The 27,057-nt window shown below is 42.0% G+C and overlaps 1 protein-coding gene across 1 annotated transcript in view; it reads right to left on the reverse strand.

Annotated features, from left to right (window-relative positions):
* The window catches only part of TRUB1 (TruB pseudouridine synthase family member 1), a 30,790-nt gene extending 9,186 nt beyond the window's left edge, over positions 1 to 21,604 (reverse strand). Inside the window, exons 1-4 of the mRNA XM_035547873.2 lie at positions 21,418 to 21,604; positions 19,862 to 19,957; positions 15,840 to 15,895; positions 838 to 919 (exon numbers count right to left, since the gene is read on the reverse strand). Coding sequence (XP_035403766.1) covers positions 838 to 919; positions 15,840 to 15,895; positions 19,862 to 19,957; positions 21,418 to 21,562 — 379 coding nt within the window. The 5' untranslated portion in view covers positions 21,563 to 21,604. The remainder of the gene's footprint in view (positions 1 to 837; positions 920 to 15,839; positions 15,896 to 19,861; positions 19,958 to 21,417) is intronic.
* Between the last annotated feature and the right edge of the window lie 5,453 nt (positions 21,605 to 27,057).

A 27,057-nucleotide genomic window follows, 5' to 3' on the forward strand; every position in this document is an offset into this window, starting at 1 on the left:
TGGAATCCAGGCTACTTTTTCATCATGCTATTAAAAAAAAAAAGATAATTTACTTCATGTGCTTATAACTAGGTACCACAAACAGTGTGGGACCGATACGAGTTGCTAAGCAACCAGTTACCTATTGCTTTTTTTTTCCCCAAGGTTGTGAAAGAACTAATGGTAAATGCATTTGGTGTGTCGCTGTTTAGTCCCACTCTGTTTCTAAGACAGCCCAGGTAGTGTGAAATGTCCACTCCAACACAGGTGCAGTCAGGATTAAGCAGAAGCCTTAAACCCTTACACTATGCTCTGTGGTTCAGAACATTGCCTTTATTAGGACAGCAACTGCAAGCAAGAGCAAGATTTAGTAGGTGAATGTATGCAGAGGGTAGTTTATGCCATCCTCATTTTTACACCGAGCAGTCTGTAGTTAACCAGACATCCTGGAGGGAAGATCTAAGTGCTTTATTCCTCCACTGGCCTTGAAGGGTGTTACTAAAAGAGCATTCGTGAGACTACACACTGTAAGATGAAAATTTTACTGGACACCGCATGCCATTTGTCAGCCTGTTAAAGATTTAAGATGACACAGTCCTGCCCAATTCTATTTTCACCCCCCTTATCTAGTGTCTGCTTTGTTTTTTTTCCTCAACAGAAATGAATGCTTGCACTGGGCAGAATTGCATGAACCTGGACTGAATTATATGAGCACTGAAGTTGAAGATGAAATAATCTTCGTTTGATTTCACATTTAAATTTAATTCACAGAGTCTCAAACATCTTTTCCACTTTTCTCTGACAGAGACCGTTTATGCCTTCAAATAACATCAAGCATATTGATTCATTTATGATTACCATAAGGTTTTTCTTCAGTTATTTTTCCTGTAGCATCCAACGTATCAGTAGCTTTGCCCAGTAGTCCAATAGCAGTGTACTTCTGGGAACGAAAAGAGAGAGATTAGTGAGTCTGGTCTTCCAGGTTTTCTTGTCTTCCTTTTTTTGTGAATTGGTTTTGGTTTTTAAATGACTTCAAAACAACAAGGACTCCAAACGAGACCAGGAAGAACACTAACTGTGAGTAAGCCGAAGTAACAACGATAAGACAGGGAACTCAAAAGAAATTAAATCCTGCATTACATGGGCCTATGACTTATAGAAACCCAAGGAAGAAGAAAGTAATCTGATTTTTCCTACAAATACATCAATACCATAAAGAAAATAGTGTTAAAAATCAAGGTCCCTGTGGGGTGTCATAAGTCACTGCTTAAGCAAGGCACACAGAGTACCTCTCATGCAGTTTTCCTGTTTCTTTACAATCTTAAAAACAAACAAACAAAACAAAACAACACAAAGAACTTGACTTGTGAAAGCAAAACACCCACTTCCAAAGCAAAGCATTACAACAGTTCAGCCGTGAAATGCAGTGACACACAATAGCCTACAGCTAGAGGAGCTGTGAACATCTGGAAGCTGGTGCAGACATTGTGACTAGCACATGGAGTGCAAGGCCACTGAGTGACATCTCCGCTTGTCATGGGATCGCAGGGTATTTCCCTTTCAGGGTTTTTCCTTAAACAGTTATTGTCGAAAGAACTCTCCAGACTGTGTGTCTGTAGCTTGCAAGAAGGAATTCACCTGTTCCCAGGCCAGTGGCTCTTGTCTGTACTGTGTTTCACCTGTGTCCTCCATTTCCACACTTTCACCCCAAGTACTGCCAGGCTGTGGGCATACAGCTGAAGCTGACAGAAAGCTTCCCATGAACCAGCTGCCCATGAGACTCACTCCGTACAACGAGTTCGGGTCAAGTTTGGAGATCTTTTCATACCTGAAGGTCTGTGCTTTGAACTACTGCCTATCCCCCTTCCTTACATTTCACTAAGCCCTATACCAAGCATTTCGATAGGCTAGAAGAGAACAATCAAGGCGTTCCACAAGCCTAACTCCCTGGTAAGGCTTCAATTAACTTCCTCCCAATTGAGTTAATAAAAATTTGAATCAGGTCCTGAAAAGATGCACCTTCCAGAAGCTGGTTGACCAAACTCTACTGGAATGCATCCAAGCACGCATCAGCACTAACATTTTACTCTTTGATGCAATTCATCCTTTTTCATATGCTCGGAAAGAATAAACAAGCTCAAGTAATAACAGTGTGGGAATATAAATCACGTCTACAGAAAGGGACTACTAAGACCTGTCTTGATTTTGTTCTGTGTGACAACCTGCCACTTGAATGCATTTCTTCAAGCAACTGCCATGAAATGGGAACAGCAGAAATAGTTGGACAAAAGGCAGCGGAGTGCAAACTTCAATATAAAAATAGCTGCAGCCTTAATGTGGTAAGCACACTTTTTTTTTTCTGCAGTAATATGCTGCAAAATTAGGCATTAAAATGTTTTATTTTTATTTTTTTTTAAGTTTACTTTCTTCTGGGAAACATGGCAAAGAAAAGGAAGGAATGGATGAAGGCTGCTCCACAACAAATATTTATATCAACTCTGCAGTACATCATCTGCTTTTAGGACCATAAAATTGCTTGCTCTCAGAGACATTTAATGATCTAGTTCTTAACTTTTAATAGCACAGTTAGAAAGAGACACTATTCCGCAGTTATTTCTAGAGGTTAATAAAAAACGTGAGTAGATCTTAATTCTAGCAAGATGAATGATCTTAGCAGTTCAGTAAAACTTGAAATCTGGAAACTTCAAATCCCTCCACATCAGACTCTTCTAAATGGAAGTACTGATACTTCTTCAGTTTGAATGCAGTTCTTCCTCTTAATTCTGTTTTTGGCTATACTGCTTCAGGCTGTCTATTTTAATGACAAGCTTTATTTGACTTCCCTGCAAGGGAGAGAGAATATCATGTGTTCATATGCAAACACAAACTGTAGGAACTACACAATCCAAAGCTCCACACTTGACTTGCCCTTTAGTTTCTACAAAAAGAACATAAAGCCATCTTTAAAAAGCCATCCCAAAAGAAAATCCTTAAAAATTGGTTACAAATTGCCATTCCCTAGAGAAGCCTTTAAAGAGGCACAAAAGCAGACTCAAGACAGAAACGCAATAATCCACCAAGAAGGCTATAACAGGGCAGCAAGAATTACAGTTGGTTTACAGATCGGTCTCTGAAGTACCCTTGGATATCTACAATTATACATCATAATTCCTACTAGGCACTTTGTAGGGTTTACTTCCCCTTTTTAGTGTCCAGGACCCAGAGCTTGTAGAAGATGAGAGTCTCGATTTAATCTGTTGTTCCTCTTATTTTGTGTCAAAATTCAGCATTAACTCTCCTTAGCCTCTACCTCACACTGCCCGGGGAAGCGCCCAACAGATTGTGAGTCATTTAACAAGTGTTTGGTGACCTTCCCTCACCTGTGTTGGCAATCATTTCTTTCTTCCAGTTTTATAAAACATATCTGGCAACATTCTTCCTGTACTTAAAGTACAAATCACTGCAGAACACGGACAGCGACAGCTCACAACCACACTGATTGCAACCCACACAACCAGCAACAACAGGAAAGCACGGCAGTAGGTATCTCAGGAAAAGCCCAACAGATTCAGACCATGACAGGAACATCCCAGTATGAGCAGCTCGTCAGAGAATGGTCTGCCAATTGAAAGCCCCAACATCTCTGCCCCCTGCTTATCTCAAGTGACCGAGACCCAAATCATTTAAAGACTGAAACCAGCACCTCAGCTTCCCTATGGGATCCTACGATGTGTAGGATGTAGGATGTGTAGGATCCTGCAAGTGTAGCACGTTGAAAGATGAAGCACTCCCAGTCACAACTTGCACGCACTGCAGCACCGTGCATTAATTTCAACTTCTGATGATGTTCTGAAAGGCCCCAAAGCAGCCTCCCAAGTACCAGAACAACGTAACCCTGAGGGGATGCAGACCTTCACACAACATTCAGGCATTAGGGTACGGTTACATCTCTCTGCTGCCTAGAAAACATTTTTCTTGATGTTATGACAACTGCAACAAGAGGCAGCAAAGTGATCAGAAGCCCTCAAGTATAAGCAACTCTTTCATTCACACTAGTGAGGAGACGACCTCAAGGTGCTTTAGGTTGACAAACCACTGCACTCCAACCATGACGACATAATGAGGAAACTGTCCTGCAGCCTCAGGGATATGCATGGTGGGTGCAGCCCCAACAAGACCAGAAAGACGGGAAGCGCTTTGGTAGCCATACGGCTGCTACCACACCTGTGACCAGGAAGACACGCCATAAAAAAGAGTACCAGAGAAAAACGGGACCACAGGAACCCTTAAGAAACAAATTACAAACCCTCCAGTAAACCTGAAAGATCATGGGAGGAGAGATTTTGTTTTAGTCACAACCACAGGCACAATCAAAATTCTCACCGTCAATAAACATGATGCTCACAATCATGTTTTAGGAAGAGAAAAAGCTATCATTTGGCCTTTTGATTTCAAATCCAATTTAAGAGAAATTCTGATACTAGCTGGGAGGAGAATTAAACTGTAAACATAAAAAGAGAAATTACAGGACTTTATCAGTGTGCATATTTAACTGTGGGAGGAGAAAAGGAGGAGGAGGAGGAGCAGGAGGAGGAATCCTCTCCTGTTTGAGGGTTCCTGCAGCCAGCAGGCTGTTAGCTACACAGCCCGCACAGAGGCTGAAGCCCCTGGGCTGCCTGCCAGGCACGTCTGCCCCACTTATCAGTACAAGTGCCAGACAGACCATGGAACGGAACTTCTCGATTTTAATTGTTAATATATCAAAGGGTGATGTGGGGTTTTTTTGTTGTTGTTGTTTGTTTGTTTGGAAAGAAGCCAGATAGCTGAAATCTTAAATTATAACATGTTTAAAAGCTTTTTTCAAACCCGGAAAAGCAACGCTTTGGAGGAGCTAGACAGCAGCACACGTAATTATGAAATAAGGTCACTAGTAGCTGTCAGGAAGATTTTAAGATGACTCCCACTGCAAGAACTTCCCAGCAAAGCAAGCTCCATGGAAGAGGCAGTTCATAAGAGTTCACCCAAGGATGACCCATTTTCTAATCACAGCAGCAACCGAACGGAGAAGTGTAAAAGGAAAGTAAAGATTGCAGCTCCTGTGCAGGAGGCTGAAAGCCAGGAAAGAGAAGCCACAGCTGATAGAAAGTCAATTTACGCAAACTGTTGCCTGCATAGGGCTGACAAGTTTGAGAGAACACGCGCAAAAATCAACAAAAATAAATAAATAATAACGAAAAAAAAGTGGTCTAGGGAACCTGAAAGAAATCGGAGGGAGCACCCGGCAGGCCAACACTGATTGGAATTCCTGCTCCCGTGCCTAATCCATTCAATCTACACTCCTGGTGCAAGCAGCTACATTTTTGTAAACTTAGGCCAAAGAAGCCTTCAGCTCTCAGTTTTACACTGACATTCAGTTTGTATGCAATGATTTCTAAAGCACGACTAGGATGCTCTGGATTTACGAGTTACGTAACAGGTGTTTGCTGTTTGTGTAACATTAGCAGTGACCAATGGCCTCCCGCTCGCTAATCATCCACCGAAACAGACGAGTACATGAGGTAGACAAATAAGCTGGAAAAAAAACAAGAAGGTTGCCATAGTTTCAATTATTTTCCGAAACAAAGCACTCTCACTACGTAGATTCTAATATATTAAAAACAAAGAGCCCTAATCTCTTAAAAGCAGGTTGCACGGGGGGAAAATTAAGACTGCAAGATTAGGGAGGAGCTCCATATTTTGTGATAGAGCAAGTTCAAAATTAACGAACACCAAACATGTCCTTTTAACACACACAAAAAACCTTCCTCTCCCATTCATTTTTCTCCTAAAAGAAAAAGCTGACTTTGTGCTAAGCCTGCACTAAATTTTATTTACTGCTGGATGCTGTAATTGTACTGTCATTGCTGAAGAACTATCTGATCTTTACTCTTGGACTAACAGGATTTTCTGACCTCTTATGTCAGCTTATTTAAGAAGTTCAAGCGCACAGGGTGACTGGACTTTCAACGTGAAGGACTTGAAGCACCTCTAGTAGGGGAGCCCACAAAAGGTACCTTACCTGCAGTTCAGAGAAGCCACAAGGTAGTAACTAAAGGTAGCACAAAGTTCTGGTGTTAGAGGGAAGGAAGGAGAGGGAGGAAAACCAAACCAATAATAATTAAAAATAATACTAATAATCCTAACAGTAACAGGAACACTAGGTCACCCTAAATAGCACCATGGCCCTGTGTCACTCGTAAACGCAACACAGACTCACAATATCCAAGGGGGGATGCAGGCTGATGTGCAAAAGCTGCTGCTTGTAAACCACAGTCTGTTTATTGAAACCTTTCTGACACTTGCTGCCTGTGGAACCTATCACACAGCAAAATAACTCAAGTTGGCTCTTAAATGTTGTCTTCAGCACCTGTTTTTGTTGTTGTTTTGTGGCTTTTTTTTTAAACACCTGTTTCCTCATTCTGCCATCTAGCACCTAAACCACAGATCAGACAAAATAAACCAAGCCAACCTCCATCTCCTAGCCAAAAAACAGTTTTAAGAAAATTCATAATTCTTTGCCCAGAGATAAGACAGTCCCTCCAGGGGGTGGTAAGAGCATCTTAAGCTTAGCAGTGTCTTTGGATTCACTTAAAGGCTTTCAATTTTATCTTAGTTCTAAAATGCAGAGTTAAGGGCATCTCCACATTACTAGAAGAAGCACTACAGAAAACAATGCAGAATGGCTAGTTTAACCCTGTTAACATCTTTTCTTTTTTCCCCCCTATGATTTTGACTAGGGGAAAAAAAAAAAAAAAGAAAGAAAAGAAACTTGCCATCCTGCAGCCTTGGTTCAGGTTTTCATTTTTGTTTGTTTGCTTTGTTTTTCTTTGAATGAGTGAATGAATGCAAGACCTGTACGTAGCACAGACACACACAATTATAGAAAGGTCAAGAGAAAAGAGGGCCACACTGACCTTGTGAAAGAAAGCACATTCCAGAATGCTCTTGAAATATTCTGTGTTCTTGGAGGAAAGAGCTTCTAGAGCACAATAGGTGCAGTCTACTCAATATTTCCAACAGTTTAAAAAAAAAAGTGTGAATATTAATAGAGCATGAAGCTGAACTATTAATAGATTAGGCCTCTGGGGTTAACATAAAAGAGACTTGAGCAATACACAGCATGTTAAGCCAGCTTATTAATGGTACTGCAGCAGGAAAGCTTCTATATATACTATCTAACAGCTTCTTCTACAACCGTGTTTTGGGGATACTGGGTAGGTAAGGAAAGAACAGATATTCAGATCAGCCTCTTTTCATGATTTTTTTAGGGTAAAAAACAGGTTACAAATGTACTGTGTTTTGAAATAACGGGTCACTGAAGATGACACCAGTGTGCATACATGGAAGGGGCACATTAAGACCATTTTTATCCAGCTAACACTTCAGCCCTTCCTGATTTCTGCATCCTACACTGTGCATGCTTAACGTTCTCTCAGTGCACAGACACCACTTCAAGTTTTGCTAACACCTTCTACACAATCTCAAAACACATCAAAACCAACAGAATTCACGCAGCTCCTAGCCTTCCTTTTTTGTAAGCATTTTCCTTGTAACAAAGTAAGGAGGAAGCCCATACTTTCATAAACTGACATTAATCTCTAGTTAGTATCTTGAGACATTCAGTGAACAAGAAATTCATTATCAGTAACGTACAGTGATACGCACAGATCAGAAACCCATGCCAAATGTACATAACCAATGATGGTTGCTGAGCTCTGGTACGAGAAAGCAGAGCAGAGCTCTGAGCTTGTGGTCTCTGCTCTGGTACGAGGGCACGGTATGACAACAGAACACTCTGGTTCTGCAAAAATTCTCAGGTATCAGTAGTGGTTAAAACAAAAGGCAAACAGCATCATAGCGGTACTTGGATATAGCTGTCATGGACTACAGACGTAAGTAGGACAAGTTTTAGTAACAGAGATAACGTCTTGCACCTAAGACTTCCTTATCTGTTTGCACAACTCGGTAACAAATACCATGTAACAGAAATGGCAAGACTTCTTGGTCCTGTATGTGTATTTCAGGAATGTAATATACTTTACTGAACACACAAAAATGGTAACTAAATGGATAAAATTAAGCAACCACTACATGTCAGGATGAATCACCTAGCCCGTCTACAAGGACTGATACACATCCATCTGCCTGTGGGTTAACATCACTCATAAAACAATCACTCCATCTCTGATCTGCCAGTCCTGTTCCTCAAGGGAAACCTATAAAACACCTTTCAAAACAAGCCTGGGAACTAAAATTCATAACTCCACTGGGCTCAGAAAAAAAAACATGAGCTCAATAGAGATATTGGATTTATGGCACAGTATAACGTTACCTCACACTAACCCCCTCACATTCCACAATGAATAATATACCAGGCTCTCTCCTTCCCCTAGGAGATAACCTTATCTCTTCCTTTCCTCTCCTACCTTCCTTGTAAGGAAACAGTAATTTCTTTGGGCTTGAACAGAGGCAAAGCAATGGCATTTTATGTAGCTACAATCCATTTTGCTTAAGTGAGCGGGTCACATACAGCACTCTTTTTTGTTGCTTCTCCCATCTCAAAACCAACAGAAATTCCGCCAGACCCTTGCTTAATGTGGATGGCATACCACAAACAGAGAGGTGTGAGAACGAAAGGGCACGAACCATGGAGCGAAAAATAAGAAGGTGTTGCAGATGAAAAATTTCCTAGGGAAAGTGCTAAAGAGCAAACTATCCAGTTTTACTTGGATTCCTCACAACAAATATAGATAGCTGGATGTGACAGCAGTGCAATTCGGAGGCAGAACACCAGCTAAAACTACAGTGTGTTGGTTTTACCCAGCTGAACTCTACCACATCCGCTCTCTCACTCCCCTTCCTCAAAGGGGACGGGAGAGAAAATATGATGGAAAGGGCTCAAGGGTTGAGATAAGGACAAGAAGATCGCTTAGCAATTATTGTCACAGGCAAAACAGACTCAGAGTTGGGAGATTAGTAAAATTTATTGCCTATTACTAACAAGCTAGAGCAGTGAGAAACAAAGGAAAGAAACCAAAACCACCTTTCCCCCTCTCCCACCTCCTTCCCTTGAGCAATGCAGGGGAACAGGGAATGTGGCTGTGGTCAGTCCCTGACACTTTGTCTCCACTGCTCCTTCGTGGTCCCTCTCTGCCCCTGCTCCACGTGGGGTCCCTCCCACGGGATGCCGTCCCTCCCGAACTGAGCCTGCAGGGGCTGCCCACAGGCAGCAGCTCTTCAAGAACTGCTCCCACGTGGCTCCGTACCACAGGGTCCATCCCCCAGGAGCAAACTGCTCCAGCACGGGTCTGCCCACAGGCGGCAGCTCCCCCCAGCCCCCCTGCTCCTGCGTGGGCTCCTCTCCACGGGCTGCAGCTCTGGCCCGGGGCCTGCTCCTGCGGGGGCTCTCCATGGGCCGCAGCCTCCTCCAGGCCACATCCACCTGCTCCTGCGTGGGCTCCTCTCCACGGGCTGCAGCTCCGGCCCGGGGCCTGCTCCTGCGGGGGCTCTCCATGGGCCGCAGCCTCCTCCAGGCCACATCCACCTGCTCCACCAGGGGCTCCTCCACGGGCTGCAGCGTGGAGATCTGCTCCGTGTGGGACCCATGGGCTGCAGGGGGACAGCCTGCTCCACCAGGGGCCTCTCCACAGGCCACAGGGGAACTTGTGCTGCGTGCCTGGAGCACCTCCTGCCCTCCTGCTGCACTGACCTGGGGGGCCGCAGGGCTGCTTCTCACTCTCCCAGCTGCTGTTGTGCATCTTTTTTTTTTTCCCCTTCCTTAAATCTGCTCTCACAGAGGCACAAACAACATTGCTTATTGGCTCGGCTCTGTGGTGGCTCCCTTTGGAGCTGGCTGAAACTGGCCCTTATCTAACATGGGGCAGCTGCAGGGCTCTGCTCACAGAGGCCACCCCTGCGGCCCCCCACTACCAAAGCCTTGCCGCATAAACCCGATACACACGGGTGAACAGAAGCAAGATAGGATCTGAAGACTCATCATGCAAGCAATAGCAATCCCTCTAGCCTTCTTGACAGGAAGCCTGGCTGATAAAGAATCTTGCTACCTCACATGGGACAGAAGTTGTTTTCTTAATCCATTTTATGAAAGGAGGCAATAAAACATAGCCCATCTGTATGGAATAGTCCTGGGGTCTTACTTGTCATTACTGCCTGCCCGGCCAGAACCGTTGGTGTACCATGGTCACAACCATTAACTACTTTTTCTTTCAGAAGTGATCTAAAAGATACCTACTTCACTAAACTCTAAACAGATCTGAAGTGACATTTAATTTAGAACCCATGGCTTCTGTTTTGGATCTGAGAAAGTACTTGCAGGTTCAAATGCCTAGCTTTCCTTACTACACCAATAAATCTAATAAAATACAAAAAAAAAATACTACCATTACTCACAAGCTCACCCTTCCAAAAGAATGTTAAAAATACCAGAATATGAAAAAGAAAACAGAACACACATCCCTATGTACTGTATGAATAAATAGTTTTGACTTTACCAGCTCCAAAAGAAAGCATGATGAAGCAAAGAGCTCAGCTGGTGATACCGTAGAGAAATCTTTTAATATTAAAAATAAGAGCGCACACAACCAAGAGCATCCCTCAAAAGGAAAGTCAGATCAATTTTCTTGCACTCATAATTCAAGTATATGAACTGGAGCACAAACTGCTTTAGAAATACATTTTAAAAGAAAATAAAAGGCTCTTTAAAAAGAAAGGATTTCATAAGATGTAGCACTCATACCACCACGGTATGCATATTAATGTGCAAACACACAAATGTTGGCAGAAGAATAGAGTTCTCAGAGATCCTGAGTTCTTATAAATCTCAGGAAAAGAGGTAGGTAGAGGAAACAAATCTATTCCAGCTTCCACTAAGAAAAAGGCCCCAGAGGGAGCCCCACTGTATTACTGGGTACCAACGAGTCCACATGGGGCTTTGGTGTCTAACGAGCTGTAAACAAATGAAGTCACAAGAAAAGGCTTCATTAGTTCTGCTCCTTATAGAACTACTAGATGTTCTTTTTAAGGCATTATTAATTCATTGAACTCATTGCCTTAAGATGGAAGTTAAGGACTAAATTCAAAAAGAAAAAAAAAAAAAAGAATTCAGAGAAAGCTAGCAATCTTTATGTTTGAGAAGTTAAGGGATACAAATTAAAGCCTAATCTTTTAGGACAGTAAGACAATCACAGGAGGTACAGCAACAACCTCCTTTATGGACATTTTGTTCTGCAGCATCTGGTCCCAACTCTCTAGAGGAACAATCCTGCAATATATGAATTCTAAACCAAGTATCACACTGCAAGAAGCAACTTACATGTCTCCAAAATTCCCAGAAGCGATGTGGAAACAATTCTTCCATGGGACAGAAGTGTGAATGCCAAGTTTTGAAACCTGATCGCTGGGCTCATTTCCCATCCAGGATTCACAGAAACTCCAGATAGTCCAATTATAATAAATCTAAGTTGCCACATATTAGGTAACTTATGTATCTTTGTTCTGCCCATAATCTCTTTTTCTCTTTCTAGTGCTTGCGATGACTTGGATTTTGTGTTTCACTCCACCCAGTGATTTTTATTTTATTTTTTATTTTGGATAGTGTTTCATTCTGGAGAATTCTGTTTTAAATAGCTCCTGCCCAAGCTTGTGCAAACATCGCAGTGTACTCGAGCAATTCCCTTCATATCACTGAGTTGTTGAGGCTTCAGATTATAAACAGACCATGACATGAAGCCGCATCCCCAGATACAAACAAAACACATATGCTTTCTGCTCATCAGGAAGCAATGATTTCAATCACAGTTCGATGGATAGCCAAGTCCTGGCCTCATTCACACTTGTAGGAGTCAAATAAAACTCTTAGGGTGAGCCCAGATGTTACCTCACTGAAAAATATGCAAATTAAGCACAGAATTGAAGTATAAACATTTAAATTATCCTGTTTTAGCCTAACTAAAAATAAATGCTGCATGTGTTGGAAGACATCTCCTCCCAATGGAAAGCATTAGAATAATGAAGAATTTCATTACTTAATGCTATTTCCCCCCCCTCCTCTGATGAGTCTGTTCCTACATTACAGCACATTCTAGGAGATGAGAGGTTTTAAAATAGCATTACCATTTGGGAAAATGTACGAGTAACTAGCATTCTCTAACCTCTTCACCCTCCCCAGAAAGTCATTTCTATTATTGTGTTTGAGAGAGACAAGTCACCCACAAGACTGAGTACTTGAAAAACAGTTTACCATAATTATAAAAATTGGTCCACCCCAATTCTATTCACTTTACCAGTGAAACAAGAAATAGTAGAATGAGAAACTATCTTTATTTTGCAAACAATAAAACAATTTATCTCAAAACAACGCAGTGTGAAAAGTCCAAGCAAGACCAAGTTCAAGTCCCAGCACATAAGATGGAAAAGTGACTCTCCTATGGAACATGTATTAAATGCTCAGTATTTACATTCCAGATCCAAGAGGATTCAGCTTCTCCCCCTCACTTGGAACATTTGAAACAAAATAAAGCAAACAAACAAAACCTAAGCCAGCTTGGACATATTTTTATTTCTGGATAACTACTAAGAATTCGATGAGATCTGGAACACTAAGTAGGTATTGCCCTTGGCTACACATTTTTATTTGTTTTGAGTTACTACATAAGGAGGTCAAACCGACAGAACACCAGTGGAGAACAAGATTTACAGAGGAAGAGTAACACTCCTTGTATAATATGTACAAGTTGCAAATTGAGTGATAATGTTCATAGCTGCCACACAGAGTCAGGAAAGTTTCACACAATGTTTGGGAAAAAAAAAAAATCAGAAATAGTCCAATCTCTGGCAGAGCCACCATATGGAGTTTACTGCAGTAACATACGTTTTGGCCACTCAGCATAGCTCTGCTGCCAACAATGATAGACTGAACTATTTCTTTACAAGATACACTCCTATAAAGAAACAGTAAATCCTAACCAGAGAAGTTCAGCCAGTTCAGCTGAATCTTTATAGTAATAAACAAAATAAAAGGAAAACATCACACCCTTCAGCATACACTTTAGCATCCACAATGGTAAAAAGATCAGAGCATAAAATTGTAATACATGGCACGGTATGCAAAAAAACAAAAAACCTCAAAGGTATTTAGACAGTCATGTATTTATCTGTATCATCTCTCACTACAGTATGAGCCTTTACTGTAAGCGTGGTCAAAGCCAAAAAGGCAGGTATCTGCAGCAAATCCTTCAACTTCCTTAAGCTTCCTTTCCTGAGTTACTGCGTGCCTAATTTATCAAAGCATAAACAGAAAATAAGAAAGCAGAGGCAGACAAGCTCCAAACGAAGGCTTATGACTGTCAGGCCATCTGGCACAGATGCTACCTGCCTCGCTCCCTCTGCCATATCAGAGCATCCAAACAGCTCCTGTGGAAGAGCAGATCTGCTGTAAGGATGCAGCTTTACTTGCCTCATTAAATCATGCACCTGCAGCCCATCCAATCTAAGGCCAGGTGAGAGCTGATGGATCCAGCTGGGGCAGCTTTCTGGACTGCCCCCCTGCCCGTTTCTCCTCTGTGTTCCCTTCCCTTGTCCTGCAGCAGCAGCTCTAAGCCTTCTTGAGCTCCCTGGGTACAACATGCAGATAGATAACCCTACTGGCTGCAGGACAGCAAAGTCACCAAGCAGCTCTTCTGCCAGAACAGGAGGAACTGCCTCATCCACCACAGCTGTTTCGTCTGAGCATCAGCTTAAGAGATTCTTGGATTGCTTTAGCTGTTTTGAAATCAAGATTTTTTTCCACACATTTAGCTACAAAGACATAACTGAATTATCTCAAAGCTTTAGTTTAACTTAAATGTTCTTTAAAGGGAGATGTCATGTGGTAAAAGGTTAGAACTTCCATGCTGAAATGCTTTAAATAAAAATCATTTCCTAATGAGGGTTGGAAACTCACTTCTACAACTGGAGGGCTGTGCTTTCCTCTTCCCAGAGGTTAGGGCAGCTGTGCCAGAGGGCAGGAGGATACAAAAACTTTGGTGAAACTCCTCAGCGGGACAGATATTTGAAATATTACATGAATCCATATGAAGATATGCAAAGTAACGCTGCTTCAATAGGAAAGCGCAAGGTTTAAGTGCTTCTGGGCACTGCTGAACTGGTAGTTAAACAGCCAACTAAACAAGAGCCTTTAAACTTTATCAAGTGTTTAACAACATGAGGGTAGAGAAGCTGCTAAGGAAGCAGCATTCAGTGTTGCAGTGTGCTTCTTCCTGGATGCTTTTGGGTTTTGGCCTCATTAGCAAGTGAGCACTGGTCAGATTGCGTAAGAAACTACAGAGGTGGCTTTAGTTAAACTGCTAATTTTTTTTGCTTGAAATTGCAAAGATGAAAATTGTACTTAATTTTTTTCCTATTCAAATGTCTGTTCTAATCCCAGATTAATTTTAATTCAGTTTTGCTTATTCAGTGAGAGAAATGTAATGTCTAGGATATCAGAGAGAGAAACCTCTGATTTGTAAGAAATGCAACGTCTGAAGTGTTGAGAACATACATAGTGGATTTTTCACCTAACTCCTTACACTTCAACTGTAAATCCAGCTCCAGCTGCTTACTGTATGTTTTAAAACATAAAAGACTGAAATCTGGTCTTAGATATCAATACAAGCCCATTTCAGTCAGTTGAGAGACTGACAGAGTACACAGGAAGTTTTGTACCAGTCTCTACAGCTACAGCTTTTTATCCTGCTCGTATTCTCTTCTGTCAAAGTATTTTCCTTTGAGTTGAACTGAGGATTATCAATCAAATTTTACCTCAATTTATCACTTCAACACCTATAAACAGCTTAAGTGATCAGACCAGAAGAGAATGGGAAAATAGCAGAATAAAATGCATTAGAAAGGCTATCAATTTGCTGAGCCCTCTCTATTGACTTTCCCTGAGTACAAGATGAAATCTGGTAGGCTTAATTGATTTCTGCATCTTTCATTCTTACCTAAACTTCTCATTTAAAAATAACGGCTAAAACCACGGGATTTTACTTGCAAAGAAAGAATCAACACTGGTAGGTTATTCCTGGAGTACATGCACCTCTTTGTTTAAGTAACACCTCCAGTCTGGAGTGCACTCACCAAAGATGTAGTGCAACTAATCAAAAGCAGCAATGAACAAGATTTCTGCCTGTCGAGGCTCCAGTTTGGACTAATTCATGCAGCCAGAGGGCTTTTGTTACCCTTAGCTCTTTACATGTGCCTGTCCACGTGTTCGTAAATCACCCGTCTGAAACAGACAGAATTTTGGAGTGAAAGCTACTATCACATCAACAAAACATACTTAATTTCCAAAGGGTGCCTCTTAAGGTCTTGTTGCATTTAAGAAGGGAGAAAAGAAACAATGACCACCTGTTACTGCAAGGTGACCAACAGCTATATTATCTGCACACAAGGAAATCAAACAAAAACTGAACCATCACCCACAATTACATTCCAAAAGCATCCCTTACAGTGTTTTCATTACAGGTTTTCAAATTTTTCTCTTTGTTGAAAACACTGAAGTACTATAGAAGTCTTCTTGTAAAATAGGAATTTGTTTTCCTAAAGAATGCTGATAAAGACCAAAGACAAACAAAGGTTTTTAAATGACCAGTCTAGATGTAAGAGCCTCAATACCAAATTTCTGTCCAAATGCAAAAAGGAACAGAAGTACGTATTTACTATAAACGTAATGGACATTTCAGATATTTGTATGTTGGTGCAGCTCTTCAAGCGAAGGAAAGACAAGCAAAACCCACTAATACACGACATCAAGTATTCCTTACCTTGGAACCAGCCAACATAGTTTTCAGCAGTTTTGTTCCCTTTCCAATGCCAACCACTGCAAAGACAGAAAGAGAAGTGCCACTTCAGAACTAGCTCTGCAATTCCCTTATTCAACACCAGTCACTTCTAAATATTATGCTAGTCAGAAATACTGCCTTTCGTGCTCTGTTAGCCTATAAGGAGAGTCAATGCTTATGAGAAAATCTCTCTATGATGTTCAAACAACATGGGACTAGTGAAAGAAAAAAAAAAAACAAACATCTAAAGCAGAAGAGAAATAAGCTTCACCTAATTCCTAAAATGCTTTAATTCAGCTCCTATATTTCTCTATCTTTTAATCGCCAAAGAAACAGACAGTGCAATTAACCCCGTCTCTGGTTTGATGAAGGCTATGGCTCACTAATAATGAATCTGGCCTTCACTCTAAGTAAATAGGCCTTTTAAAGGTTGATGGTGGCTAAGAGAAATACAGGCAAGATAGCGTAATGAAATAGTTTATCAGGGTCACAGCAAGCAAGTAAAATAATCACAAGGTCTAACTGTCTCTGTCAAAAATCTTCTATAATCAAACCCTCCTGTTACTGCGTATGTACAAACCGTTGTCTTCTCCATCTTAAATCAGTACCACGTAAAGTAACAATCAGTCAGCTTTTCATAAAAGAAGCAGACAGGAAAAAGAAATATTTTACATTTTGCTTTAAAGCTTTTTACAACATGGTGCTTTCCTTGGATAAGCTTTTCTATTGATTTTCTCCACATACAGCAATCCAAAGAAACAAAAGACAACAGGAGGATAGAAAACAATGAAGAGTCAGATACGCTGTCACCGCACATTTGTGAGAGCATCGCCATGCTATTTATTGTAATTCATTGCAAAATTCACCGCGAGGTCACAACAAAAAAAGACAGTCAGTGCTGATGAGAAACTAAGAAATTATTCTGAAATTGTTCTACTGTTGAAATAATACAAGGTCACCTTCACCTTTCTTGAAATTTAAAATGAAAATATTGCCCATGTACTGATGCAATACGTAACAGCTATGTCCTTGATTTTAATAAAACTACAGGAGTTAAGGGAACTTGCAAGAAATCAGCTTTGTGTTAACCAGAAAACAAAAGCATCTAGCCAGCTAATGAATTTCTTAAAATAAACAAAAACCACATTTGTGCTCTAATGCTTCTCACTCTGACACTCTTAAGAATTCTTATTCCCAGTAACTTATCCTCCTGATTCTCAGGGTTTTTTACACAGTCACATATGCCCTTGTGCATGTGCTTTCGTGTGCCTTCAGTTCAGCGTGTTCCTGTCATATTCACCAGACTGAGCTGCAACAAGGCTGAGAAAAGGAGATAAGCACACAGATAAAACTTTGTAACCACGCACTTCTCTTACAACTTGATGACATCACTGACAGTTCAATGCAACTGCTGAGCTGAAATTTGCTTCAAAGCATCAAGAGATTCAATAGAGTAGTTTTAGAGACACCGAATGCTTTTGTGAATAAGAGACTAACAATTTTCCCTGTTAATCATCAACTAATGTAGCATGTGTATTATTGAAAAAGAAAAACTAAACTTGCCAGACTACACAAGACATAGCAAGGTTTAACTGAATTTCACATTTGCATTTTGCCACCTTCCAAACCACTTCTTAAACGCCTGTTACTAACTGGATTAAATAATGCTGACTTCAGTTTCAGAAGTATCACCACTGCTGACTTACCTCTGCCTTTTTATGAACGGCTTAGACTGGGAGTCCTGTGTCCTCGGAAACCCTAAGATTTTACTCTCAGATCTTCCTCACATAAGGCTGAACGTATCTCCGTAACATATGCTCTTTCTCCAAGATGTAATGAGTTCTCCTAAAATTTTACCACTAGCTTTTAATTTTGTGGCTTTTTCTTCTTTTCTTCCTCTGTGGAACTACAGCTCATTATTGGCACACAGAAACAAGAAAAATATGAACAATTGCTATTATACAGCAAGAAGCACTAAACCAGAGCCACAGCCCTACACTGATATTAAAACAAGATCCTCTAAAAACTTAGAGTTCCTTGCTTCTTCTAAATAATATATGAGACCTCCCTGAAATACAAGCTGAGTTCTAGCTCTCATCTTCCAAATGCAACAGAAGCCACAGATGGAGACAGAAAAGATTTCACCTCCCAGAGACTGCGGTCGCTCCAGACTCCTATCAGTGCAGGGCCATCGTTTGCCACTTGGTCCCTAAGTCACCTTTCATTAATACCATAAATGACTGAGCTCTGCCTCCAAGGCCCTTCCTCATCTACACTTGCTGGGAGTAGGAAAAGAAATATGAAAGTGTGTCTTCTGATGAAAGGCACTGCCCAGGTGGTTGCAGTACACTTTGCACACCAAGCAGTGCTCTGTATCAGCCATTTCACATAAACAAAGTTACAGATATTCAGCACATACGATTTGTGAAACAGCAGTAAAGATGGAGAGCGGACAGTTAGAGGTTTCAGAAAATACTTTATTATGCTCCCATACACCAGGGAAGAAAGCTTCCTGCCCTTCCACCCCCCATCAAAAAGCAGCACACATTTTCTGAATAACTTGTTTCTATTGTGTCTCCAAATTATCTTACCTGAATCCCCAGGAAATCTCAACACATTCCCTTCCCCATTCCTCACAAGTCTTGTCCTTTCCAGTTTAACTTCCACTGATTTTCCTCTGCGTGTTTTGTATGGCACTGGAAGGAAACATCCTGTGCCTTTTTGGATCAATCCGTAGCATATTAAGGTGATGAACTTCTCTGTCTTTACCAAGCACATCAAGCCCAAGTACTTTTTGTCATGCCACATGAGCTGGCTTTGGAGACTGCTGGATATCACAGAACACTAGGAGAAGCAATTAAGGCCAAGTGATTTTTCTCTTCCTCTGGATCAATGCTGTTGATGTCCCACAATGAGCAGTAATATGCTCAATGGGAACATCTCTGCAAAAGGAAAACCTTGGCTTCAGTGAGACACACAGTGTTCTCCGGTGAGTGGCCACAGAGCACAGGAAATCAGAACTGGAAGAGCTAGTACTTAACTCCTAGCCCAAGGTTCCATTTTAAAATGCTCAAGGTGACAGAGAACAACAATTAGCAGCATATACAGGCCTCTACTAGCAACAACCTCTGCAAACAACATTCCTTTGAAGCACAGCTCTCCCTGAGAGTCATTACATCAAAGCTCAATGGGTTTATTTTGTGTATACTCATAGTTGCACTGTTGATTTTCAATACCCAAGTATCGCTGTTATTTCTTCTAGCCAAGGTGAGCTACAAAACTATGATTAAAGCAAGCTGTAGTTTTCCACACTACCTATCAACAAAACCATTGGCAACAGTGTATGATATGGGATTAATCCAGCCCAATTATCATACCCCCGGCCAAGTTTTCAACAGCAACTGATATATCCTGTTCTTTAATAAAACAAAGGAATTCAATAAATAAATCACTACCAAAATTAAAAGGCAAAAATCTCCTTGATGACTCTTCTTTAATAAGCAAGATAGGACAGCAAGTGAAAACTATTTCTGTGCTAAGCCTCAAAAAAACAGCACTTGAATTGCTGTTACTCATCTATCCTTTGACAAGTATACAAGCCCAAAAGGCTCTCTCCAAATCCCAGAAATGCATTATTTTAAGAACAAATACTTTAGAAAATTATGATGACTATAAATCCCCAGCTTAACTAAAAAAAAGCCATAAATTTCTGAGGTTATTTAGAAAATACAGAATGTTGTGCAATGAATTGATGTAATAGCCCATGAGTTATATCAGGGATTTGGAAAAAAAAATAACCTTTTGTTCAGGAACATATTATATGCATGTAAAAGTATATGAAGGGGAAATTTAACCTGGATCACTCTTTTCCAGTAACTCGTCCTTCCCCCAAAGCCACAAGGTTTGCCACGTGTATCCCAAATTGTTCTTCCACCTCTGATTTCACGTAGGTGTGAAAATATTTCCCGAGGTCATTGTATGACTGTATTTATACTTTTCATTACCCAGAACTCCTGTCGCTGCACTGTCCAAAGTTCCACCATGTCCAATTTTCAAGACCTGACTTTTTCTTTTGTTACCATTCGTTTGCACACCAGCTTCTGAAAATAGAAATGGAAAGGAGGCATTACAGGACAACTTTCAGGCATTACAGTACAAATAGAATATATTTCCAGATTGCTGAAGGAGAAAAAAAAATAAACTATCAAACTGTAGTGCAGAAACTACCGTACTGAGTAAGACCAATGATTCATTTAGATCTATTCCCAACCCAACACAACTTTCAAGATATTATCACTTATAATCAACTCTTTTGTACTGTTATAAACAAAAGTTCAGACAATACTACTAGAAAACCAGACAGTTTACCTGTGAAATCACGTATCATACACAAATTTTATGCTAAATAATCTGAACAGTTTTTGCAGAATTTACTTCCACGCAATAGGCCATGTTTAGAATAGAACAGAATAGTTCAGAATAGTTCCCTGCTGTTGGAAGGGACCTATAGCAACCCACTGCCTGACCACTTCAGGGCTAACCAAAAGTTAAAGAGTTACCCAAATGTCTCCTGAACACTGGCAGGCACAGGGCATCAAGCCCCTCTCTGGGAAGCCTGCTGTGGGGTTTGCCCTCACGTTGAGCCTGCTGCCAACCAGCACCCCCAGATCCCTTTCTGCTGAGCTTTCTCATTTATTTTTACGTTTACTTGCATGTAGGCAGCCCCATGGAAATTATACAATGAACTGAACTTCCTCACTGCTGCTTTCATGCTGTCAGAGCATCCCAACCCACCGTACTTCTCATGTAGCTGATGACTCCAGCAACTGTGCAGAGACCAATGCTCCTTAGTTATTAGTACCAAGTATGATTAATGTTCTAAGCCCCCTTACTTATTTCCAAAGTTTTACCAGGACGCTGTATTATCTCTCCATTACACCTTTCACCCCAGGCAATCAGACGTGATCTGGCCGAGCCTCACCCACACAAGAGCTGCAGTCAGTGCCTCCTCACCATGGAGCAAATCAGCCTCAGTGAGCGATGACCAGTTCTAAACTTTGTTCTCACCAAGTAAGAACAAGCCTGTTCTCTAATACAGGCCTATATTAGATGAACAAGTCTCCTAATCCATTATGAAGGAAATCCATGCCACAGCCCCTCACATCTTTTCAATGATCAAACTTTTGTTTTCCCCTGGTAAGGGACACCCAAGACTCCATTTGTATTCAGGACAAAAAGTTTCCGCAGACCATGCCCTGAACTTCCAGCTTCCTTGAAGCACTTTTTGGTTTTCACTCGGTTGGCGATTTATTTAGCTATTTTAGCAGCAAGAGGCAGCGGGTGCGGAGCTGAGCATCCCTCCTGCTGTCCCCGGGTCCGGGCCCCACGGCTGTGGGGCGGCAGCATGGGGACAAACCCCACAGCCTCCCCATGCCGTGCCTCGGGCCGAGCCCCCCCAGATTACCCCTCCTTGGGGTTTTCTGGCCCGATGGGGGGCCCGGCCCCGCCAAGCCCCGTCCCCACGGGGCCTCCCCCCTCGGCTACCAGGCCCGGCGCCTACCTGCCAGCAGCCTCTCCTTCAGGAGGTTGAGCACGGCGGCCGAGGTGGGCCCCTTGGGCTTGTAGACGGCGAAAAGCCCGCTCAGGGAGAAGAGCTTCTGGGCCGCCCTGCCCGCCACGCCGCCGCCCGCCTCCCTGCCGGCCATGCTCCGATCACGGCCTCGCCGCCCGCCCGGCCTCCGCCCCGCCGGCCCCCGCCCGGGAGCCGCTGGGAAACGTAGTTCGGCCGGGCTCCGGCTCGTCCTACCCCGTGCTGCCAGAGCTGGGGGACTGGGGAGAAGGAGGGGGTCCTGTGGTGGTGGGGCTGGGGGGAACGGTGGTCAGCGGGTGTGAGGTGCAGGGGTGTAAACGTGAGGGGTTGGAGCCCCGCGGTGTGCTCAGTTAGGGCACAGGGCACGGTGAATGCTGGGTGACTGGATCCCTGAGCAGCTTCGCGGGGTTGTTCTCTGCTGGAAGCCTTTCGATCAAAAACTAATTAGGAGTCCTTTCATAAAATACACCGTAGCTCAACCAGAAATGAGGGCGTACTGGGAAAATAAGGGAAAGTCTCCAACTGGTGCCCCCACACCAGGTCACACTGTGGGGTGGCAGGTAGCAGGGCTGCCTGGCTGTGTGAGCCGTGTTTAACAGCTGGGCATATGCGCAAGAATTCGTGGGATTACGGCCCAAGTTTTATATAAAGCTATCAGACTTCCCTAACAGCTGGAGATAGTCAATTAGAACATAAACGTATCGCGTTTTAATGAAGGCGGTGAGACCCGTGCAGTTCTGTCTTTGGCCCTGAGAAGAAAATCTTACAGCACTATCAAACCGGCTCAAAGGCGGGATTTGAACCATCTCAGTGCTAGGTGCTTGATTTCTGGAATATCCCATTTATGGACGATAGCTGCTAATCTCAAGTATATAAATTACATTTTGTGGTTGCATGCAGTTTGCCCTGTCCTACAGCATGGGCAGAAAGACACATGGCTTTCTGATAAATGGGTTTGGAGAGCTGCTGTCCCTCCCCCTCACCCGTCACAATGTTAGTCATTGTACCTTCCCCGCACAACTTAAAAGAATTACATTCTGCTGACTACTTGCTCAGTCCATTAATCTTCCTGCCTTCACGTATGTCATATAAGAAAGTATTGCTAAGGCAGGTTTCTCTCGGCTCTCTCCCTTCTCCTGTTAAATCACAAGGGAAGTACAGCGTGTGGGTTTTCCTCTTCAGGCCTGACTTGTACAGACTCATTTCTCTGACAACACTCCCAAGGCATTAAAGCAAGCTATACATGAGCAAGGTACCAGGAACTTGGATGTTTCATTCATTCATTTCATTTACTCGTTTGTAAGAGCCTGCAGATGAACCTATGAAGAGACACTGAGGAAATAAACACATGTTTAGCTAAGGGCTAAGCATGTTCCCAATGCTTCCCAGAGCTTGAGAAGCAAGTATTCCTGCTGTCTCTGCACAGAGCAGGACCAAGGCCCACATGTGCTTAAGCACTTTTTCGGCTTTTACTGGGGCCAGGGTCTCCCTCATTGACTGCTCACGCCTCCTGCAGCAGCTACCTGGGTGCCCAGTGCTTGAGATGCAAGCTACGAACACTGCTTCCAGGAGACGAGTACCCACTTCCTGCCACTACCAGTGCTGAACAGCCTCCCTGACACACTTCTTGCACGTATTACGGAAGGGGTCTAGTTACAAAGAGGAGTACTAGCTCCTCTCTCCAGGACAATCGTGTGCAGAAGGGTTTAGTAGTACCCATGTGTTCAGTAATGGTGAAAACCAAATCATTCCTTCTTAATAAAAGTAGGGTGCCTACATCAGCTCTCTGGAACTATCAGGCAAGGTTTTAATTATGTGCCTTATTTGCTTAGATCTCATTTACATAGCTGTAATCTGGCTGTGGAAATATTTACTGTCATCTTAAGCTGTGAGGGTGAATTCCCTGTTGAGTGGTACGTGTGGCCATCATTGCGGGATGTACAAGAGAGGTATCAGAGTACTTCAGAAGACAAAATGGAAAAAAAAAAAAAAAACTTGGGTAAAAGGTCAGCAGGAAAATTGCTGCTGACTTATGTGAAGTTAAAATTTAAGCAGTATTTTAAACCATGTATTGTAAACCGTGATGGAGTTTCTCTTGCAGATATGGCTTAGTCAGGCTAACCATTCGAAAACCATTTGTGAAATATTCTCACAAATGCCCTGCTAAAAAGTTCTTAAACACAGATTGCTCTGAAAGCAAGCTCAAGCAAAACTATTTAAACAGCACTGTTTAAATAGAAATACATTTAAATTTAAATTCTCCAGAAATGGAGTAGCAAGCTTCCAAGCAAGGAGACTGCTGCCCAAGGACTAAAATGCAAACCTGTCACAGTCATGCCCAGCACTATCACTAGGTCAGCAGGCTGTTCTGAAAACACTGCAAAGGGGTGGAAGTATGTAACACAAAAATGAGAGCTCCACTGTTGGCACAAAGATGTCCCTAAGGCAAAGAAAACCTCATCTTTCCGATACTGCAGCAGTGGATGGGGCCTGTGCTATACCTCCGTGTACTGCCTTTTAAAGGACTGACCTAAGCTGAGAATTGTCTAAAATGATTTGTCTACTGTAATTACCACAGATGAAGGGCTTGAGCTGAAGGTCAGTGTCTCACCCTGGTACTGTTTCCACAAATTACAAAAAGCCCTTTTTTTTTTTTTTATTTGAGGAGACGGGTTTCAACTGACTAAAGAAACTACAACCCTCATTTTTAGGACTGAGCAGCAAGTTCTTGTTGGTCTCCCAGACTTCTGCATCAGCAATTAAAACCCAACTCTTTGTTACTGCAGCAGATGGAGTCTTTGAAGGCTTAGAAAGAAGAGGTTTGCTTTGACTTCAGTGGGCATTGGATAAGGGCCCAAAACAAGAAATGTGAAAGACTATTAATGACTGTCAGTATTTTAGTTAGCTAGAAGTATATGAGTACATAAATCACACATGGCTCGCTTCATGGGGCAAGGTTATTCAGCATTCGAAATGGTGGGAATGATGTACCAAACTGTTCGTCTCAAGGGCATTATTTCAGATTTGCCTCGTGTTGCTAGTGAGTAAAAGTCATTACCATCTGCTCAGTAGCCTATTTGAAATGAGATGTTTATCTCCAACGATTCCTAGCCAAGCCAGGATCCACAACAACCAAAAGCATGATTAGAGTTACTGATTTTATTAGCAACTTTAGTAAAGGGACCCAGTAAAAGGTTGAAAGGACATTGTTGCTTTATGCATGAAGCATGGTAGGTCGGGTATGGACAGGCCAAATGCTCTATGCAGGTCACTGGAACTGCACAAAGTGATGCCTCGAGGATCTGGTGATTATGCTTTATAGAGAAGAAATACTGTGGAAGATAATAGTAGCTCTAGTATGTGCAAACAGCAGATGAGTGCTGTTGCAGAAGAGGAGGAATCCTTTGCTTGTTTGTGCAGAACAGAGATGCAACACTTCCTTCTCCAGGAAGATGCTTACTTCCTTGTCTGCTTTTAGATGAGCTTTTTCTGAAGCAATGCTTACACACCAGAATGCAGAAGAAAATGATGCTAGATGTCAGCTTTTAAAGTAGATTCATCAGCAGAAGGCCATTTCTGTATCTGTGTTCAGCAAATCACTTTATGATTCCAGCTTTATTGTCTGCATCCAAATCAGAGCAGACAATTGCGAGGAGGTCAGTCATGGCTCATGTTCTTCCTGTGAAAACAGACTTGCAGCTGTCTGAAAGTTTAGGTCCTAGTCATGTGAACTGTTCCCTTTGTCAGCTAGGGGAGTTTTGTCCGTAATAGCAACTGTTAAAGCCTGAAGTACATCTAATATTTTTCCTCTAACTGTTCCATCTGGTTGGATAATAAGGCGCTGATAAATAACTCTTCAACTTGTTAGTTCTTTCAGTCCCATTCCGATGGGCACACAGCACATACTTGATTGTGTGTGAGTGGGTCTTTACAATAAAAGTAGGTTCTTCAGCATTTTGTTGAACTGCAGCAGTTTTGAAAAAAAGAATACCAATTATTGCATGCAAGGGAAAGATAAAACTACCCATGCCATATACTAGAACTAGGTTTGGCAATTTTTGTTAGTCATTGTTCCCATGATGGTTCCTAAACTGCAAGTATTTCATTAACAGATTTTTCTATTTTGTTCAGAACAAGATTGGTAGTCTAGGTTTACACCAATTAAAATTTTACATCTATGTTTCTGTTTATTTTTAAGAATATTTTCTTTCCATCTTTATTCTGACTTCTCTGATATTAGAGGGATTATTTTCAATTGAGAATGGTTTAGGTAAGAGCAGGTTTTGGTTAGCTGATTTACTGCAGATTTGTAGTGCCAAACTGAGTTGGACTGAACAGAATCACGGAATCATTTAGGTTGGAAAAGACCTCCAAGATCATCAGGTCCAACTGTTAACATAGCATTGCCGAGGCTGCCACCAGACCATGTCCCTAAGCACCACATCTACACGTCTTTTGAAGACCTCCAGGAATGGTGACTCAACTGCTTCCCTGGGCAGCCTGTTCCAATACTTCACAACCCGTTCAGTGAAGAATTTCTTCCTAATACCCAACCTGAACCTCCCCTTGCACAACTTGTCCTATCACTTGTTGCTTGGGATAAGAGACCGACCCCCATGCCGCTACAACCTCCTTTGAGGTAGTTGTAGAGCAGGATAAGGTCTCCCCTCAGCCTCCTTTTCTCCAGGCTAAACAAACCCAGTTCCCTCAACTGCTTCTCATAAGACTTGTGTTCCAGACCCTTCCCCAGCTTCACTACCCTAAATGAACATAGCATGATTCAGATGTTTTTAGTTATTCCTTCTTAACGCGAAATGCATCCCTGGCAGTTAACTAAAGAAGAGACCAGCAATTCTTCCTGACCACGTATTGGTCATAAATCACCCATAGAGCTATGCAGTAATATGATATAGATACGATTTAAATTGTTCCTTAAAGAGCCTGTTGCATTTAGTAGGTGAGGACATATCTGTTAAGGAGTGGGAAGTCACTTTTAATCTCTGGTACATGTCCAGGTGTAATGACAGAGCATGGTCAGGAATCAGAAGACTCAGTGATGATGAGGGGAAAAAAAATATATATTTTGTAGATCTTTGGTTTTTGTTTTTTTTTTTTTAATAAAAGCCTTAGTAGGATTCTCAGTTCTTGTTTAAATTTGCACAGTTGCTTGTTAGAGTTGCTGTCAAAGAACTAATTTTCCAAGAATCTGCATCCTAATTAGGAATGACGAAGGCCTCACCAGATGTTCATACGTAAGAATGCAGCACATGAGGGATTGTTTATGCAGACCATTCAAGTCCACACTGCCCCCCTGTAAATTTAGAACGTAAGGTTAAAAAGACTTAGACACTGACATCTGAGAAGCTGCCACTGCTACATTAAATTCAGCAATATGAGTTGAATTAAAGTGTGTTTTCTAGACAAAACATTCAATCTTGATTTGAAGATAGGAGGAGACAGAAAAAAAATAGATTTATGCCTTCACCAGTAGTTCAAATTTGTGCTTGTTTTCTCACCTGGCTTTGTACAATTTTCATGTCCAGATAAATGAGATAATAATAAGCCCTTTGGTGGCCCATTCTCACCCCGTGAGCACACATGCAGACTGAT

The sequence above is a fragment of the Cygnus atratus genome, chromosome 7 (assembly GCF_013377495.2).
Source record: "Cygnus atratus isolate AKBS03 ecotype Queensland, Australia chromosome 7, CAtr_DNAZoo_HiC_assembly, whole genome shotgun sequence".
Lineage (NCBI taxonomy): Eukaryota > Metazoa > Chordata > Aves > Anseriformes > Anatidae > Cygnus > Cygnus atratus.